The 20,286-nt window shown below is 38.0% G+C and overlaps 1 protein-coding gene across 1 annotated transcript in view; it reads right to left on the bottom strand.

Annotated features, from left to right (window-relative positions):
- Positions 1 to 19,549, bottom strand: part of LOC145984498 (follicle cell protein 3C-1-like) — a 215,888-nt gene extending 196,339 nt beyond the window's left edge. Inside the window, exon 1 of the mRNA XM_083118154.1 lies at positions 19,423 to 19,549. Within this exon, the coding sequence (XP_082974280.1) occupies positions 19,423 to 19,429 (7 nt within the window). The 5' untranslated portion in view covers positions 19,430 to 19,549. The remainder of the gene's footprint in view (positions 1 to 19,422) is intronic.
- Positions 19,550 to 20,286: the final 737 nt, after the last annotated feature.

Below are 20,286 nucleotides of genomic sequence, written 5' to 3' on the forward strand. Positions count from 1 at the left end.
GAAATACCAGCAACTTATGAAACTGTACGAGGGACTGGGCATTGCAACTTTCGCATCCGAAATCATTCCACTGGACGATTGTCTCGAGAATTCCGTTGTGGTGTTCGACGACATGATCTTGGAAAATCAAAACGAGATTCGTAATTTTTTCACTCGAGGTCGTCACAAAGGATTAGATTGTTTCTACCTGGCACAAACTTTTTCCAAGGTTCCGAAACAACTGCTACGCGATAATGCTAATTTCATATGTTTGTTTCGACAAGACCACACCAATTTAAAACACGCACACGATGATTACGTAGGGGCTGACATGAATTACAATCTATTTTCTAAATTCTGCTCCCACTGTTGGAACAGTGACGATTTCGGATTCGTGACCATCGACATGACTCGAATGGCAAAAAAAGGAAAGTATAGGAATAAAATAAACGTTTATCTAGACGTCTCAGAGTATATTAATCACCCTGAAGCTAACAAGAGGAAAATTTCAGATTTGCAACGAGAAGAAAATCCCCCCAAAAAAATCAAAAGGTCTTGAGAATCTAAAAGAAAATAATTGAAAAACATTCTTTTTTTTCAAACGTCTGACAAGCATACATAAATAACCATTACAAACAAAAGGTGAGTGTTAGAAAAGTGGATAGTCTCAAGCGGGTGACGGCAAGAAAACTACGAGAACCGAACGTATAGGCTGAAAATTCGACGTTTCAGAAACGTTTCAAAGGTTGTAAATCCGAGAATCGCGGATCCTACGAGGAGAAGATGCGTCAAGATCAACCTGTGATCGATGCCATCAGCGGTCTAGGTAAAGAAATTAATAGTGTCACGGAACAAAATAAAAATTTGATCAACGAACTCGTACCACTGGCAGCTAAAAGTTACGCTGTACCCACGCCCATTTCGAGCATTCCTTCGACGCCGTTCGAACTGAAGGACGTACCGGCACGACGTCGAGCCATAGGTAGCACGTCGTCGTCTTCGGATAAGATCGAGTTGGGGCCGTTGGCACGAGACTACCTGAGCACGGGGAAGTTCGACAAGGATGAAGTGTTCGGATTGTATCCGAGCATGGAAACCAACGAATGCGGTGTCGTGTGGAAGATTGGGAAATCGAAAGTCACCTTCGAAGGCAAAGGAACTTCTTGGTAAGAAAACAAAGCACGTAATAGAATTTGTGTAACGGCTGCGCGGAGTATATATAAAATAACATACCTTGAAAAAAATTACACGAGAGAGGGAAACAAGAAAAAAATCTCAGAACATATATATAAATAACATACTGTTTAAAAAACCATGAAGCCCAAGGGTGTCGTGTACCAGATACCATATTCGAATCTGAATACGCTGGGTGCCCTCGATGGGTTACTCACCAAGAAACAACGCGAGAAGAAACGTTCTTGCTTGTCGAAAGGACACGGAATGAAATTGCTTCTCAGCACTCCACAATTGAAAAGGTTGCAGCGTTCGCGGAAACAGCAAAAGATCGGAGGTTTCATATTCAGCATCCCGGCCATCCTGTCAGCATTGGGGGCCGTGGGAAGTTTGGCTGGGGGTAGCGCCGCCATCGCGAGAACCGTCATCGACTCGAAGAAGAACAAGGCCGAGTTGGAAGAACAGAAACGTCTCAATCTGGCCATGGAGAAGAAAGGGAAGGGCGTCATGAGGAAGTTTAAAAAAAAGAAACAGCACTCACCAACCGAGACATTGAATCTCTGATCAAACCATTACAAATCAAACACTTCAGAGGCGTTTTCATGTCCGACTCGTTACCTTCAACCGTTAAAAATAGAGAATGTGGAGTAGTCCACTTGGACAGTCAAGAAAATCCAGGCACGCATTGGATATGTTACCACAAAAATGATAAAGCATTCGTTTTCGATTCTTTCGGAGGTGTTCCACCTACAAATTTAGTCGATTATCTGAAAACGAACAATCCTATGTACTACAACGACGAACGCATTCAAAATTTCGGAGACGTGAACTGCGGTCATCTCTGTCTCTCCGTGCTCGCGTTTCTCTCTAAAATAAATAAGCCACAGGTGGAAGATTTCCAGAAAGCATTGTGGAACCTGAAACATCACCACGATGGGCGTGTTCCATCTCACGAGCGAATCTTCGATCTTGAAACTCACGCTGCACGACGACATCGTCTATCCTAAATCCGTAGCTCTGCGTGCATTCTACAGCATGTACCTCATACCTAACGTCACGCAGCACAACAACAAAATTAGCGTCGGAAGCGAACATATCGTCTTCACGCAAGGTCAATACAATCTTTCTACTTTGCAAGCTCAATTACCCAAAGGCACGTACCTTTCTCAAAATTTGGTCACACACAGAGTCGAAATCGTGTCGGCTACGGAGACCGTGCACCTGGGCACCATAGGAGAACTTTTAGGTTTCAAGAACAACACAAAACTCGAAGCTGGCATCAAACACGTAGCAGTCAATATTCCTAAATTCTTGGCCATCGAAACTCTGAACGTACACTGTAACGTGGCGGAAGGAATGATCACGAAATCCTCGGACGGATTAGGAAGTCACAAGCAGACGGGAATCATAGCCACGTTCAAACCCAGTTCCGAATTCATGGAACCGATCATCTACACGCCCTCTTCGCCGATCTATTTTCCAGTATGTCGCAACCGCATGGACAACATAGAGTTGGTGGTGACGAGCGAGAAAGGAGAGGTGGTGGATTTCGCAGGTGCAACGACCACTGCCATCGTGGAGATCAACGTATAATAAATAACTCACATAGTGAAAATGGAGCAAATCGAAAGTTACGAATTGCAATCTTTCCCTCCGAACCGTCGCACGTTCGCCAATTTGAACGAAGCGAACAGGGAGATCGAATACGACGTCGACGTAGGCGACGGGTTCGTTCATCCTCACAGAGCGGACCTTTACCTTCAATTCGACGTGGTGAAGAAAGAAAGCGGAGACGCGTTCCCCGCAGCAGCTGCAAATTTGATACTCGTGGACAACTTCGTGCCTCACCTGTTCTCGCAGGTGGAGGTGAGGAAACACAACACCGTCATCGACAGAATCGATTATCCAGGCATCACGTCGACGGCAGTGGGAACATTGAAATTATCCAAAACGGACGCAGCATACTATCAGGCGGGAGGATTCGAAGCGGGGACCAAAATATTGACGAGAAGTCACACGGTGTTCTTTCCCTTGCGTCTGCTGCCCGGTTTCTTCTCGGACTACAAGGAGATCATGTGGAAGGGAGGACTGAGGATCACATTTCGAAGAGCGGCCAACGACAACGACGCACTGATGCGATACACCAACTTGAACGCCGACGGCACGCCGATAGCCAACACTTTACCCGAAGCAGCCAAGTGCGTCATCCGGAGCATGGAGTTGTGAATGCCGATCGTGGAATACGAAACCAACTACGCCCTCAAGTACAAAGCGGAGATCTTCAAAAGTCCACAGGTGGCGATTCACTTTCACGGTTACCAGTGCGTGCAGAAGATAGCGTCGGGAAGTCACATGGAATTCGACGTGACGACGCAGTTCAACAACATACAGTTCGACATGCCAGATTTCGTCGTAGTGCTCTTTCAGACCGGGCGCGATAACAATCAGGAAAAATATTCCAGCAAGTTCGACGACTGCAAGATGAAGAACGTTTATCTCAAGAATGGAAGGAACGAAGTGTTCCCGCGCGAAAATTACAACCTCGACATGATCAAAGACGATTACCTCAAACTTTACGAAGCTTACACCTCTTACAAACGCGTGACCGAGGGAAACGTGGACATGTACTACACGCCCAGCGTATTCAAAACCCAAAGACCCATGTTCGTCATCAACACATCTAAGAGGAAGCAGGTGGTTGTTAACGATCGCACCAACATCAAGGTCGTCTGCGAGTTCAACAGTCCATTGCCCGAGGACACCGTGTGCAGCGTCATCCTGCTCGCAGAGAAGTCCTTCGTCCACGACGTGAAGTACGAGAGGGTCACCGAGCAGTGTTAACAGGTTTGACATCTTTTCTTGCACAATCAGTTACAATAAGAATTTTGTGCTAGCACAATAATAATACGAATTTCACTAGTTCAGATCAGTGACAATGTCAATTTCACCAGTTATCAGTTACAATATCAATTTCACCAGTTTTTTTTTTTTGCACTATAGCACTAGACAATGAATATTTTTTTTTCATTTCAGGTGCTGCAGAACAACGAGAACACACACACACACTAGAAAAAAAAAACATGCAACTTTATTTGTAACACACGCACACATATTCTCCATCTTCATCAAGAAAATATTATAATAAACATAATTTTTTTATCTATTTCACAAATAAAACTCTATATCAAAAAAATACAACATCAAATAACACTAGAGTCGTTAGTACACGTTGCATGCATTTACGTAGGTCCTCTGTAGAGTTTCATGGAAGTTTGAGAAAAAACAAAAAAAACACGTGAAACTCTACAGAGGTGTGGTTATCTATAACCGCAGCCGTTAGAGAACACCTTTTTGGGTTGGGCACCACGCACTCCTGGCGGGGTTATAGGGGCCAGGAATCCTAAAAAAAGAAAATATTATTTGTTTGTTTGCTTGCGTCACAATACAGGCGCACGCGCGCGTGTGTGTGGCACATCGATCCCGAAAGAGGTTTACAAAGGTCACGATATATAAATATGGCCGGACTTGGAAAATTACGATAAGGTGCATTCATCCTTCAAGGATGAGAAAGTGCATTTACTCATCACGCTGTGTCAGCGCAATGAATAAGAGAAAGTGAGTTTTTTTTTTTAGGTTTTGGTGCTGTTTTCTTCGCTGTGAAACATCGTCAGCGCAATAAATGAGAGAAAGTGAGTTTTTGAGGTTTTGGTGATCCTCAATTGATTAAAGTGAGTTTTTGAGGTTTTGGTGCTGTTTTCATCGCTGTGAAACATCGTCAGCGCAATAAATGAGGCGCGGAACGTGGAGAGGAAGTGAGTTTTTGAGGTTTTGGTGAACCTCACTTGATGACGTTGAACTCCCTATTTGGGTCTACTCACCTGCTCAAAATTTACGCCAAAAGTAATTTTCATTAATTTTCTTGTGTTTCCTTTGAATTTGTCGACCTATGCTTTTTATGTATTCCTCAAAGAGGTATTTTGTGTTGCATATTAGCAGTCATTGTTAGTAATCCATATGTTATACTCTGTCAGTTGTTGTTTATTTCACATCAGAACACCGTGTCGTAAAGTTTGCGCTGCGCGTCTGCTCCTGTTCTGTAATTTTCTCGTCAGGTCATTGTTCAAAATGAGTCCACAAAACGCAGACGTGAGCGAAATTCAGCGCATCCTTTAAGTTTCTTCTGATGAAGATGGATCACATGAATTGGACAGTGATAGTGACTTAAGTGACGAATATATAGAAGTCAATCAAAATAAGAGTGAATCATTTAGTATCATTCATTATGAGTAAGGATTTTTATGATATAAACGTAAATTGTTTTGGGTCTACATTTATTAATATCATATCTGAGGTTAATATAAATTAAACATATTGAAATACAAGTTAGAATGCTGAAAAAAAATTAAAAATTTCTTGTAAAATTTAGGTTTTCAGCAGGAATATCTGTCGTAAAATGTACAACATGCGCCTGCTAATGAAAAGCGTGGTGCGCTATAAATATGTAATAAGTTACGTACTGTATTTTTTCAGCATTCTAACTTGTATTTCAATATGTTTCATTTATATTAACCTCAGATATGATATAAATAAATGTAGACCCAAAAGAATTTACGTTTATATTATAAAAATCCTTGCTCATAATGAATGATACTAAATGACGTAAAAAATGTGTCACGCGCCCGCTGGTGACACGATTATGAACGCGCCGGCTAGAAGGTTAAGGGAGGAAATTTGACATTTTCAAATCTACGTAAGACGCCTAAAACTCAGGGTTTTTAAGGTTTTTTGCCCTTTTTTTAATTTCCACGGGAAGGCCTCCGGACTAGGGAATATTCAATAACACTCAGGTACATGATATGCTTCTCCCTGAGTCTGGCCCCTCCAAAGCAAAAGCTCAAACTCCGCCCATGCTCGGAACCATCGTTGCAATCAGAAAAAATGGAATAAAAAGAACGCTAAGTAACAAAAATACAATTAAAATGAATAGCGATGGAAGTTCCGAATATCTACTCAATCTGTAGATCCGACGTAGGTTTGGCAAAAAAGTAGTATGATTTGACCTATTACTGGGTCGATAAAGTATGAACTCCCCTCAGGCAGATTTGGCTACACTTAAAACAAGCTCAACATGCCCATATGAGTTTTTTGCTCAAGTGTGGAACCCTGTCTAATCCAAGATTTTTGTAAAAATGCCCTCGGGAATTTCCTGTGAAAGTATGACCCCCTCAGATTGATTTGCCTACACTTATAAAAGGCACTTCTGTGAGATTGTTGTCCATAAATTTGTTAAAAATATGCCCCTCTTGATATTTTTTTTGGCTACACTTAAAACTAAGCCAAACGTATTAACACACACACACACACACACACACATATTGACATTGACCTTGACCTTGACCTTGACCTTGAGATGACCTTGACCTTGACCCTGACCTTGACCTTGACCTTTAGATGACCTTGAGATGACCTTGACCTTGACCTTGACCACACCTACACCCACATACACACCCACACCCACCCACACCCACCCACATAGACACCCACACACACCCACAACAACCCACACATATTTACTTCCGGCCCACTTGTGGCCTATTTCTGGTTTATTTATATTGCATCATGTTTTGCAACAAATTATTACCTAATATTTTGCAAAAAATTATTAGACATGTGTTGTTTTCTGATTGGTTGGTTATGACATAATGTGATGATGTGTTATATTCTGATTGGCTTATTGTTTCAGATGTTTTCAATGCGGTCTGTGCTTAGGCTATATAAAGAGATTTTGCATTGCATATCAGCCAGTATTGTGAGAGTTGTTGAAGAGTAAGGGTGTGTTGTTGCAGTGCTGCTCATATTTTTTAAACACAAAAATATTGTAGATTTGTATAAATTGAATTACAAATCTATTTGATTTAATATACAGAATTTTTAACAACCTGTCATAGGTTTATTAAGTATAAAGTTTTGATTTGGACCCCAAGAAATTTTATATAAATAGCAAAGCCAAAAATATTAACACACATACACACACACACACACACACACACAGACACGCACACACACACACAGACACGCACACACACACACAAATCACACTACTGAACCCAACTGATATTTTTTATTAAGTATAAAGCTTTGATTTGGAACCCAGGAAATCTTATATAATAAACAACAACAAAAATGCCAAATCAAAAATATTGTAATCAATGCAAAAAGAATATATCTAGCCCCAATTGGGCTAAGCATCAAAGGAATTGTAATCCAGACAAATATAGAACTCCCACAAAAATATGCCCTAAATGCCATAGAAAATATAGCATGGAATACTTCACTTATAAACATAAAGGTACTTGCTCTGCACAGTCATCAACATTGCCCCCACAACCATCTACATCTGGTCTGAAAAGGAAGCATGAAGCACCTGTTAATGCTAGAGCAGCAAAGCAGCCACGCTATGCACCACCTATCCATAGCAGTTTTAATGGCCAATTAAGGGATTACCGGTTTGTATCAGAGCCAAAATGTGATATTAAGAATTTTTTGAACAGTATAAATTCTGATGTGCAGGCAATTCTAAATGCACAAAATGGCTCTTATAAGCTGTCCCTCACATAACAGAAACTGTACCTATATATTCAAATGCAAATTCAGACAAAATAATAAGCAGTTTGATAGATCAATTGAATATTAAACACTATGAATTTGCGGCAAAAGAGTCTGGATGGAGCCTATGCGGATCTCCACACAAGCTCTATGTTAATATTTCTGAATTCAGCCCATTACAAGGTTCCACATATGTGCCTTTACCTGCTAATATTAAAAACAAAAAAGCTGTGCTTAACATAGAAAATAATGATCAGAAATGCTTTCTGTGGTGTATTTTAGCTGCTTTGTATCCAGTTTCAGATAATCGAAAGAGAATAAGTTATTATAAACAACATGAAAATGATTTTGATGAAGCAATTGAGGGTTTAGAATATCCAATGTCTGTTCAGAATATTGATAAATTTGAAAAAAGGCCAGGGATATTAATGGTAAACAATTATCTATTAATGTATTTATTTGTTCTACTGGCCGTGGCAATTGCTTGATAGCACCTCTCAGAATCGGTACATTTGATGATGATTCTGCTGTTCCGATTGATCTGCTCTTAATTGAAGGGGATGATACACACCATTATACTCTGATACATAATCTTGAAGCTTTAGCTTTAGCAACTAGACAAATCCAATACAATATTCAAGTTGTGCAGAAGATGTTTAATTGTATTTGATGGTAGAAAAATGGTGAATGGTGTTTGTGAAAAGAATGCAGAAATTGCTAAAAACAAATTAATTGAGCATCTGAAATACTGTGGCAACCATAAACCTGTTCATATGGTGATGCCTAATCCAAGTGAAAATGCCAAATTCAAAAAATTTCAAGCCCTGTTGGAACACCCAGCATATATAGTCTGTGATTTTGAATCAAATCTCAAACCTCTTGCATTCTGTAGCCCAGATCCTGATGAATCTTCAATTACATCATACCAGCTACATGAACCTTCTAGTTTTTATTATGTGGTTGTACAGGATGGGGTTGTTAGTAAAGAAGATTTATACATGGGAGCAGATGCCATCAAAAAATTTGCAGATAGAATAGAAAATGAGTGCCATAACATAGCATCTAATGTTTTATTAAAATCAAAACCCATGTTGCCTTTAACAGAGAAACAGATTGAAGATTTCAACAATGCAGAAAAATGCCCGGTATGTGATTCTGAATTTTCAGATACAAATATCAAGGTGAAACACCATTCTCATACAGATGGTAAATTCAAAATGGCCCTGTGCAATAGCTGTAATATTAAGATCCAGAGACCAAAATTTGTCCCTATATTTTGCCATGGTGCATCCAATTATGATTTTCATCATTTGATCAGGTAGGAGAGGTTTGACAAGCAGAATTTAAATATTTTAGCTGAAAATAATGAAAAATATATTGCCATTAGCAAAATAATTAAAGTTAATGGTGTTCCTATTCACTTAAGATTTCTTAATTCCTACAGAATTTTATCGGCTAGCCTGGCTACACTGGCCACTCAATTATTTGATGATCAATTCAAAATCACATGTGCTTCGTTTCCAAATCAGGACCTGAAATTAATTAGGCGGAAGGGTGTATATCCATATGATTATGTTACAGATTTTTCTAAATTTGATGAGTGTTCTCTGCCACCACAACAAGAGTTTTACAGCAAAATCAGAGGATCTGGAATCACTGATGAAGATTATCACCATGCCCAATTGATGTGGAACAATTTAAAATGCCAGACATTTGGTGATTATCACAAGGCTTATTTAAAACTTGATGTGACCCTCTTAGCTGATATACTGCAGGCATTCAGAAAATCTTCCATGGAAAATTATAAGCTGGATCCAATATATTTTTACAGTGCTCCGGGCCTAGCATGGTCTGCAATGTTTTTAAACACTAAAATGCAATTGGATCTGATCCAGGATCAAGATATGTATCTGTTTATGGAACAATGTATAAGAGGAGGCATGGTGCAATGTTCTCAGAGATATGCCAGAGCAAATAACAAATATATTCCTGATTATGATCCAGCACTGCCATCAAATTATATACTGTATGTAGATGCCAACAGCCTTTATGGTTATGCCATGATGAAAAAACTGCCAGATGCAGGGCTTGAGTGGGTCGAAGATTTCAATATTGAAGATCTTAAGGATTTTGATGACAGTAACTATGGCCTGTTCTTAGAGGTTGATCTGACAATTCCTGATGATTTACACAACACATTTTCTGATCTGCCCCCAATTCCTGAGGTTAAGTGTTCACCTGGCTCTAAACAGAAAAAATTGATGATGACTCTAGAGCCGAAACTGGATTATGTCATATATTACAAAAACCTCCAGTTCCTGATGAAACATGGTGTTCAAGTGACCAAAGTTGGAAAAGTTTTGAGGTTCAGGCACTCAAGATGGTTGAAACCATATATTGATACAAACACAGAGCTTTGAACATCTGCAATGAGCCAATTTGATAAGATCTTGTTTAAATTGATGGTCAATTGTTTGTATGGCAAAACAATTGAAAATGTCAGAAAACATATTGATGTTAAAATAATTACTGACCCCAGCCGGAGCAAAAAATTGATTGCAAAGCCTAATTTCAATTATAGAAGAATTTATGATGAAAATATGGCACTCTTCAACATGAAAAAAACAAAGATTAAGTTTGATAAGCCTATTTATGTAGGGGCTGTGATATTGGAATTGGCCAAATTACACATGTTAAAATTGTTTTATAATGTGTTGAAGCCTTTTTATAAGGATCGTGTAAAACTGATGTACATGGACACAGATAGTTTTGTTCTTGATATTCAAACAGAAGACGTTTATCAAGATATAACACAGCCTGAATTGTTTAAATATTTTGATACCACTAAACATTCAAAAATTAAACCCCACAACAAAAAGGTGCCTGGCAAGTTAAAAGATGAGACACTTGGTGATGTTATTGTAGCATTTGCTGGGTTAAGAGCCAAGATGTACAGTTTTGAAACATGTAGTGGCGCTGTTGCCAAAAAGGCCAAGGGCATTGGCAAAGTGACTGTAGACAAAGAGCTTGAATTTGAAGATTACAAAAATTGCCTCAAATCATGTAGCACAATCAGAACATCAGAATCCAGAATTCAGAGTGTGGATCACTTGTTGACTAGCAATATTGTAAGAAAAGTGGCTCTGGACCCACATGATGATAAGAGATGCATTTTGTCATGTGGCATACATACTTTACCATGGGGTCATTGTGATTTGAAAAGTGGTAATCAATGCCCAATTACAGAGCATGATTTGAAATAAATAAACATGCCTATGAACTTATTTGGGTTCAAAAAACAGGCTATTATGGACCTGCCAACACCACAACCCTCTTCTGATATAATATCTAAACTAAGTGCTTTGTTAATTATTCATCTGAACAGCATACTTACAGATGTTGATGATGAAACAGGTAAAACATTGTACATATTTAACAATAATTTAAATCATTACTAATTACCTGTAGGTGGTCAATTGCAATTTATTACAACCCCTGAGGGTAATGTCAAGATTTCAGTAGGGAGAAATATTTATAGAATTAAGCACTCAAACATGATTTCTGGCACTGTTTATACTGTTTCTTCTGGTGACTGCTTATATATTGAGGTCCCGGGATCATATGACAAGCTTATACCTTTTTTTATAGAATTAAGAATCAGATATTCAATAATAAATAACCACTAAAACAAAAATGCCTAATGATATATTTGGCCATACAAGACATGAAGATCACAGTGATGAGATTCTGATGCTTGATGTCAGAGTCAAGAAATTAAGAAGTGATTTACAAGCTTTACAAACCACACTCAATGCCAGTCTTCAACTAGAAATTACAAATTTACAATCACAATGCATGGACCCTCTTCTTAAAATTGATTCTGAACTCAAATTATTGCTTCAGAAATATACTGACTTGGCCACATTAGATAATTTTCAAAGTTTAGAAGAGGCTGTAGCAGCTCTTCAAGCCAAATTTAAGACCCAGGCCACCAACTCTGAGCAATTGAAACAGCAATTGGAAGAGCAGATAAATAATGTCCAGACACAGCTCCAAACAATTGTCAAAAGCATAAAATCACAAGAAGATTTTGATCTAGTGATTTCCACTCTAAAAGAACAGATTCAATCACTCCAGATACCTAATCTGGACCCCTTGAACAATGCCATAGCCGAGGTTAAAGAAAAAATTGAGACACTTGAAAATTTTATGAACAACTTGCCATCTTCTGATGATTTGAGTGCATTAACTCGGAGTGTTGCCAACATTAAGCTGCAACTTGAAACATATGAAGATTTTGGAAAAATTCAAAGTACCATAACCCATCTTGAGGGTACAATAGCAGCAGTGCAAAGTGATTTGACAAATGTACAAGAATCTCTAGAATCTCGCCTGCCTGGTATTGTAGACACACTTGTCAGTGTCCAGCAACAGATCACAAAGCTTGAAAACCTCAACACTGAATCTGAGCTATCTCATTTTCATCACTTGATCGATGATATCCAAACAAAACTTGAAATTTTACAACAATCAACACCCACTCAGGCAGATATAACCCTGCTCCAAAATGCTATGCAAAATGTGGCTGATGCATCTGAATTAAATAATGTGAAATTAGCACTTGAATCTTTGCAAAATACTGTAACAAATCTGCCTACATCACAGGAACTTTAAAATATTAAGAGAGCTGTGAATCGCATATTGAAATCACAAGATATCAAGAATATCCAGACAGAGATCAAACAACTTACTCAGACAGTGGCCACTCTACCAACTAATCAACATATTAATGAACTGCATGCCCTGTTTGAGGATATCAGAAGACAGGTCCATGATCTTACTGCTCAAAATTCAAAATTGGCAGTTATTGAAAATTTGCAACAAATTGTAGCTAATATCAAGCAACAGCTAGGGACCATGGAATCCAATCAAGCAAATGCTCTGTCTGTTTTTGCCACCCAGCTACAAGAAATTGTGCAACAATACAAGAAACTTGTTGTGGACATAAAGATCAAGCGAGGCCATGATGATGTTGTTAGGACCATCAATGAGCACCTTGAATCTGTAACAAGCAGATTGCTTACAGCAGAAAAAGAAATAACAGGCATAATCGAGAACCCTAAACATACAGTAATTCTTGAATTGTACAGCATCCCCAACAAAGAATATGATTCACCATTTACACCAGGTGGCAAAATATATATGCTGTCCCCTGCACAATTTTATTACCAGTTTTTTGTTGGGGCACACTGAGACCAATCAAGATCAAATATTGGCTACAACCACAGGCACACCACTACCCTACCTTATCAATAACAAATGCTGACAACAAACAAAAAATCACCAGTGTAGAGTTAGAGGATTTTACAGATCCCAATACATTAGAAACATCTTATGCTGAAGATGATGGCTCTCTGGAATTTCATATACAAATAGGAGACAAATTATATTTAGAAAATCCTGTAGTATCAGCTGCTGAACACCCCATAGTTGCAATATTCTTGTTTTCATATTATGTCTAGACAAATTATTGTTGATGAATTACACAGACAAGCCAGACATAATTATAAGAGACTGCCAGTAGTCACAAAAGGCATAGATGATTTATGGCAGAGCGACTTGATTGAGATGGAGTGGACAGCTGAAAAACTTAGACAAAATCAACAAGGGCTACAAGTATCTACTTACTGTAATAGACACATTTTCAAAATTTGCCTGGGCTGTGCCACTCAAATCCAAGACTGGAAAATGTGTTACAGAAGCCTTCAGGACAATCATCAATCAGAGTGGAAGATCACCGCGCTATTTGCAAACAGATAATGGCAAAGAATTTTATAATTCTGTGTTCCAACAATTTATTAAAAGCCAGTCAATACAACATTATTCGAGTTACAGTGATCTCAAAGCCTCAATTGTAGAGAGATTCAACAAAACCCTAAAAAATCTTATGTATAAACAATTTACACTTCAAGGTAATTATAAATGGCTTAATATTCTTCCAGAACTTCTACATAAATATAACAACTGGGTCCATTCCACAATCAACATGAAACCCTCTGAAGTAACTTCATCTGATGAGCAAAAATTGATCAGGACTGTTTATTATCCTAGATACCAGCCAACAACAAGAAAAGCCAAATACAAGGTGGGTGATCAAGTAAGAATCAGCAAATATAAGCACTTATTCAAAAGAGGCTTTACAAGAAACTGGAGCACTGAATTATTTACAGTGGTTCAAGTTAAACCTGGGATCCTTAACACATATATAATAAAAGACCACCGAGGAGAAATTCTCAAAGGCCGGTTCTATGAAGAAGAACTCAACAAAACTAAACAGCCTGACACATATCTCATAGAAAAAATCATGCGCAGAAAAGGCAACAAGTTATTTGTCAAATGGCAAGGATTTCCAGAACACAGCTGGTGCAGACAAAGTGATAATATGAGCACCTGGGATGTTATAAAAAGGCTGCCAGAACCTGAACAGCAGATTAAGAGAAATGGCAAGTTGCTGCCTGAAAATATTAGATGTCTTATTGTTGGGCCATCAGCTTGTGGTAAAACTACACTAATGATTGATAATTTTTTATTGGCACCCAACTGGTTAGACTGGAAAAACAGGCACTTGTATGTTTTTCTAAGAGCTTGGAACAATTAAAATATCAGCAGCTGATGAAGCTATATGATGGATTGGATATTGCCACTTTTGAATCAGATGTTAAGCCACTCCATGAATGTCTCGATAATTCTGTTGTTGTGTTCGATGACATTATACTGGATAATCAAAACAAGGTTAGAAATTTCTTTACACAGGGGCGACACAAAAACATTGATTGCTTCTACCTGGCACAGACTTTTTCTAAAATACTGAAGCAGCTGATCCGAGACAACAGCAATTTTATATGTGTGTTTCATCAAGATCATACCAACCTCAAACACATACATGATGAATATGTAGGTGGGGACTTGAGCTACAATGATTTTTCCAAGTTTTGCAGTAGGTGCTGGAACCAGGACAGTTATGGGTTTGTCACAATTGATATGACAAGAAAACCCAATAGTGGCAAATACAGAAATAAAATCAACAATTTTCTAGACATTGAAACATATATAAATAACCATGAAGAGGCCAATCATTGATGATCTTAAATTAAGAGATTATCTTGTAAAAAGATTTAAGGGATGGAAATCACAGAACCGAGGAATTTATGAACAACACAAACAAACAGAACAGCCTATTATTGATGCTATTAGTGAATTAGGTAAAAATATCAAAACTGTTACAGAGCAAAATCAAAATTTGATCACAGAGCTTGTACCTGTAGCTGCAAGGAACATATTAGATTATCCAATCACCCCACTTTCCAGTATTCATACACCTAGTCCTGTTGCTCCTCGAAGAACTGAAGCTATTCTGGATCCTATTGAATTGGGTCTTCTTGCTCAAAAATATTTAAGCACACCTAAAGACAACAAAGATGAGGTCTTTGGCTTATATGCTGACACAGAGCGTGATGGTAGCATCATACATAGAATTGGCAATTTCAGAGTAACATTTATGGGAGATGATCTAATTGTATATTCAGAATCTCATCTTGGAGAAAAAGGTGGTTTTGTTAAATATCCCGGCACACCTGGGTTGTGGGAACTGATGACTAGGAAAAGGCCTGGCAACTATACAGATCAAGATTATGAGCACTACAAAGAAATATTAATAAAATCAGATGCTCTATACCAGAACAATGATCCCACACAAAAAAGAGTCAAGTCTAGCAGTGGAGCAAAATATAACAACTTAATCAAGCCCATATGGTCACAGATCAAGACTGGCAGTGGAATCAAACAATACGACACCCTGCCTAAAGAATTTGTCTGGGTTGATGATGTCAGGAAACTTGTAGATAGGTTATTGGTGATAGCTGGGGAGGAAAATGCTGGCAACCACAATTTTTACAATGAAAAGGTTGGAATTATGGACATGATAAGCACAAAATTGTCTAATTTTATAGTGAATGACACTAAGGGGATTGGATATCTTATAAAAATTATTAATACTCTACCACCTAAATTTTGGAATATTTCTGAGGGTCGGGGGTTGGTTAATGACATTATAAACAAGCTGCAATTTGAACTACATATTCCAGGCTATCAGTATTGTGGTCCCGGTACAAAATTGGACCATAGATTAAACAGAGGTGATCCTGGTGTTAATCCCCTAGATGCTGCTTGTAGAGACCATGACATAGCATACAACACACATTCTGATCTTGACAAGAGACATGTTGCTGACAAGAAATTAGAAGAGGCTGCATTTGGTAGATTTGTAAGCAAAGATGCTTCTTTAAGTGAAAAAATAGCAGCATTGGGGACCACCATAGCTATGAACACCAAACAAAAACTGGGATGGGGGCTGTGAATATGTATATAATAAACCTAAAATGAAGGCCAAGGGTGTTATGTATCAAATACCTTATGCAGGTCTTAAATCTCTTAAAACTATTGATAGCCTTTTAACCAAAAAGCAGCGCAAGAAATAAAGCTCTTGTATTGCCAAGGGCCATGGTATGAAATTGTTGCTTAGTACCCCCCAATTAAAAAAATTACAACAATCTAGAAAAAATCACATGTGGGGGTTTCATATTTACTATCCCGGCCATCTTAGCAGCACTTGGGGCTGTGGGGAGCTTGTCTGGGGGATCAGCTGCCATAGCAAAAACAGTAATAGATGCCAAAAAGAATAAGGCAGAATTAGATGAAATAAAGCGCCATAACCTGGCCATGGAGAAACAAGGCAAAGGTGTTAAGAGAGCCAAAAATAAGTTTAAAAAAACAAGAGCCGCTTACAAACCAAGATATTGAAGCTTTAATCAAGCCACTGGGCATCAAAAATTTTAGAGGTGTGTAGATGTCTGATTGTTTGCCAGAGCAACCACTCAACAAAGAGTGTGGCATTGTTAATTTGGATAAGTACAAAAATCAGGGCACACACTGGATCTGTTATCTTAAATATTAAAAGATGAGGCATTTGTGTTTGATTCATTGGAGGTGTTCCACCTGAAAATTTAATAAAATATCTAAAATCAACTAATCTTTATTACAATAATGCCCGTGTTCAAAACTTCAAAGATGTTAATTGTGGACATTTGTGTTTATCTGTTCTTAGATATATGTCTCAAATAAATAAACCATCAATTGAAAATTTTCAAAAAGCCCTGTGGTATCTGAAACATCATGGGGGTATTCCATCTCACCAGCCAAAATTCAATATTGAAACTCAAATTACATGATGATATAGTGTATCCCAAAACAATAGCTCTCAGAGCATTTTATGGCATGTACTTGATCCCTAATATTACACACCACAACAACACAATTGCAGTTGGGGATCAAAACATTGTCATCACTCCAGGGCAATATAATCTGTCCACTCTAAATGCTCAATTACCCAGAGGTATAGTTTTAACTCAAAATTCTGTCACTCACAGAGTAGACATTGTATCTGCTACAGAGACAGTGAATCTGGGTACTATAGGAGAGCTGTTAGGCTTTGAGAACAACACAAAACTTGAACCGGCCATCAAACACACTGCTATTAATATACCTAAATTCTTAGTCATAGAGACTCTGAATATTCACTGTAATGTGGCCGAGGGTATGATCACCAAATCAAATGGCATAGGCACTCACAAACAAACTGGCATCATTGCAACATTTAAACCTAATTCTGAATTTATGGAGCCAATCATCTACACTCCATCCCCAACATTATATTTTCCTGTGTGCCATAATAGAATAGATAACATTGAATTGATGGTCACTAATGAAAAAGAAGAATTAGTTGATATTGCTGGCGCCACAACAACTGCAATCATAGAGATTAATATTTAAATAAAAATACATACAAGAAAAAAATGGAAAATATTGAGAGTTATGAGCTACAATCATTCCCTCCAAACAGGAGGACATTTGCAAATTTAAATCAACCCAACACAGAAATTGAGGTTGATCTTGATGGAGGGGATGGCTTTATACACCCCCACAGAGCAGATCTATACATCAAATTTGATGTTGTAAAGCTCGATGGAACAGATTATCCGGCAAATTCAAATATAAGATTGGTGGACAATTTTGTGCCACATCTGTTCTCTGAAATTGAGATCAGAAAGCATGGTGTTGTTATAAACAGAGTGGATTATCCCGGCATTACCTCCACAGCTTTGGCCACACTAAAATTATCCAAAACCGAGGCTTCTTACTACAAAATAGGTGGATTTGAGGCTGGTGATAAAATATTATCCAAGAGCCACACAGTGCTGTTCCCTATGCGCCTGTTGCCAGGATTCTTCTCAGATTACAAAGATATTATGTGGAAGGGTGGTTTAAGAATCACATTTAGAAGAGCTGCCAATGATAATAATTCTTTGATGAGGTACAGTACATTAAACTCTACAGGAGAAGCTCTGCCCAATACCCTACCTGATGAAGGCAAATGCATTATTCAGACTATGGAGCTAAGAATCCCAGTTGTTGAATATGAAGCCAGTTATGCTCTTAAATACAAAGCAGATATAATAAAAAATCCACAGGTTCCTTTACAATTTTATACATATCAATGTGTACAGAAGCCTGCCGCTGGTACTTATTATGAGTTTGATGCTACAAATTCATTCTCCAGTATACAATATGACATGCCGGATTTTGTGGTGGTACTGTTTCAAACTGGAAGACACAATAATCAGGAAAAAAATTCAAGTAGATTTGATAACTGCAACATCAAGAACATATATCTTAAAAATGGCAGAAATGAGGTATTCCCTAGAGAAAATTATAATTTAGACATGTCCAAGGATGATTTCCTTAAATTATATGAAGCATTTACAGCATACAAAAGGGTCACTACTGGCAATACTGACATGTATTACACACCAGATGAATTCAAAGCACAGAGACCCATGTTTGTCATCAACACTTCAAAAAGGAAACAAGTTGTGGTTAATGACAGGACAAACATTAAAATTATCTGTGAATTCTACGATACACTCCCTGATGACACCATATGTAGTGTTATTCTCATAGGTGAAAAATCATGTGTTTATGTAAGAAATGAGAGAGTCACAGAGGAATTCTAGAAGAATTACATTATCTTAATACTAGATATACAAGTTGAGCCTGGTGCCCAATTGAACTTAAACCAGAAGTAAATATGTGTGTGTGTGTGTGTGTGTGTGTGTGTTAATACGTTTGGCTTAGTTTTAAGTGTAGCCAAAAAAAATATCAAGAGGGGCATATTTTTAACAAATTTATGGACAACAATCTCACAGAAGTGCCTTTTATAAGTGTAGGCAAATCAATCTGAGGGGGGTCATAATTTCACAGGAAATTCCCGAGGGCATTTTTACAAAAATCTTGGATTAGACAGGGTTCCACACTTGAGCAAAAAACTCATATGGGCATGTTGAGCTTGTTTTAAGTGTAGCCAAATCTGCCTGAAGGGGGTTCATACTTTATCGACCCAGTAATAGGTCAAATCATACTACTCAAATAGTAATCTGTTGACCTGAAGATAAAATAGTGTGTTAGAAGAGATACAAGTAAAATGAATATACAACAGACAAGGTTCAATTAACATTTCTTGCTAATAAGAATAGAAAGCACCATACTTACTATTCATTGTGCAATCACTGACCTCCTTCGACGTAAGTTGAACTCGATTTTGCTTCAGAATAAAACGTAAGGAATTATGGATACGGCTTGCTATTTTAGCAGATGCTGAGCACAAAATTCCAAACGTTTCTCATTAAATTTCCAAGAATAAGCTAATACGTGATTCGAGAACAACTGCTACATGAAATGAGTCATTATTCTTTTGTGTCACGGCGTGCAATTAAAGTTTTATTTTCCTAAAACTCGCCGTTAAGCATGTGAAAAACGATTTCAACTATAGCACATAAAGGCCAGGGGCCGAGGTAGGCACGCAGAAAAGTCATCTAAAGATTATTTGCCGAAGTCTTTCGTCTCGTAATATTTCATGTTAAGTGCCAGTTTAATCATGCCATAATTTCTTATTCGCTTTAGTTCATTATGGCAGGCTTTCTGCATTTCTTCATGAAATTAAATATTGGTTCAACGCACTGAATGACATTGGTTATACAGGGCTATTCTAAATGATCTTCCCGATTTCAAAGTTTAATATCTCACGTTTATTTAATCACAATGACATGCAAGTTATTTTAAATGAAAGAAAAACTCAAAAAAGTTTTTTTTTTACATACATACGTGTTATGTTCCACGTCAAAGGTTCTCAATATGAGTGAGTGCCTTTTGTAATTCGGCAGATATCAAGCCGATAGTCAAATTCTTGCCACACTCTTCCCAACATCTCAGAGTCAATTGACGCAACTGCTTCTTGGATGCGTACTCGAAGTTCAGGTAAGTTATTAGATAGGGGAGGCTCTAACACTTTGTTTTTAACATAACCCCACAAAAAAGTCACAGGAGGTGATATCTAGCAACAGGGGGGGGGGGCAA

This window comes from Lepisma saccharinum, chromosome 2 (genome assembly GCF_977018435.1).
Source record: "Lepisma saccharinum chromosome 2, izLepSacc3.1, whole genome shotgun sequence".
NCBI lineage: Eukaryota > Metazoa > Arthropoda > Insecta > Zygentoma > Lepismatidae > Lepisma > Lepisma saccharinum.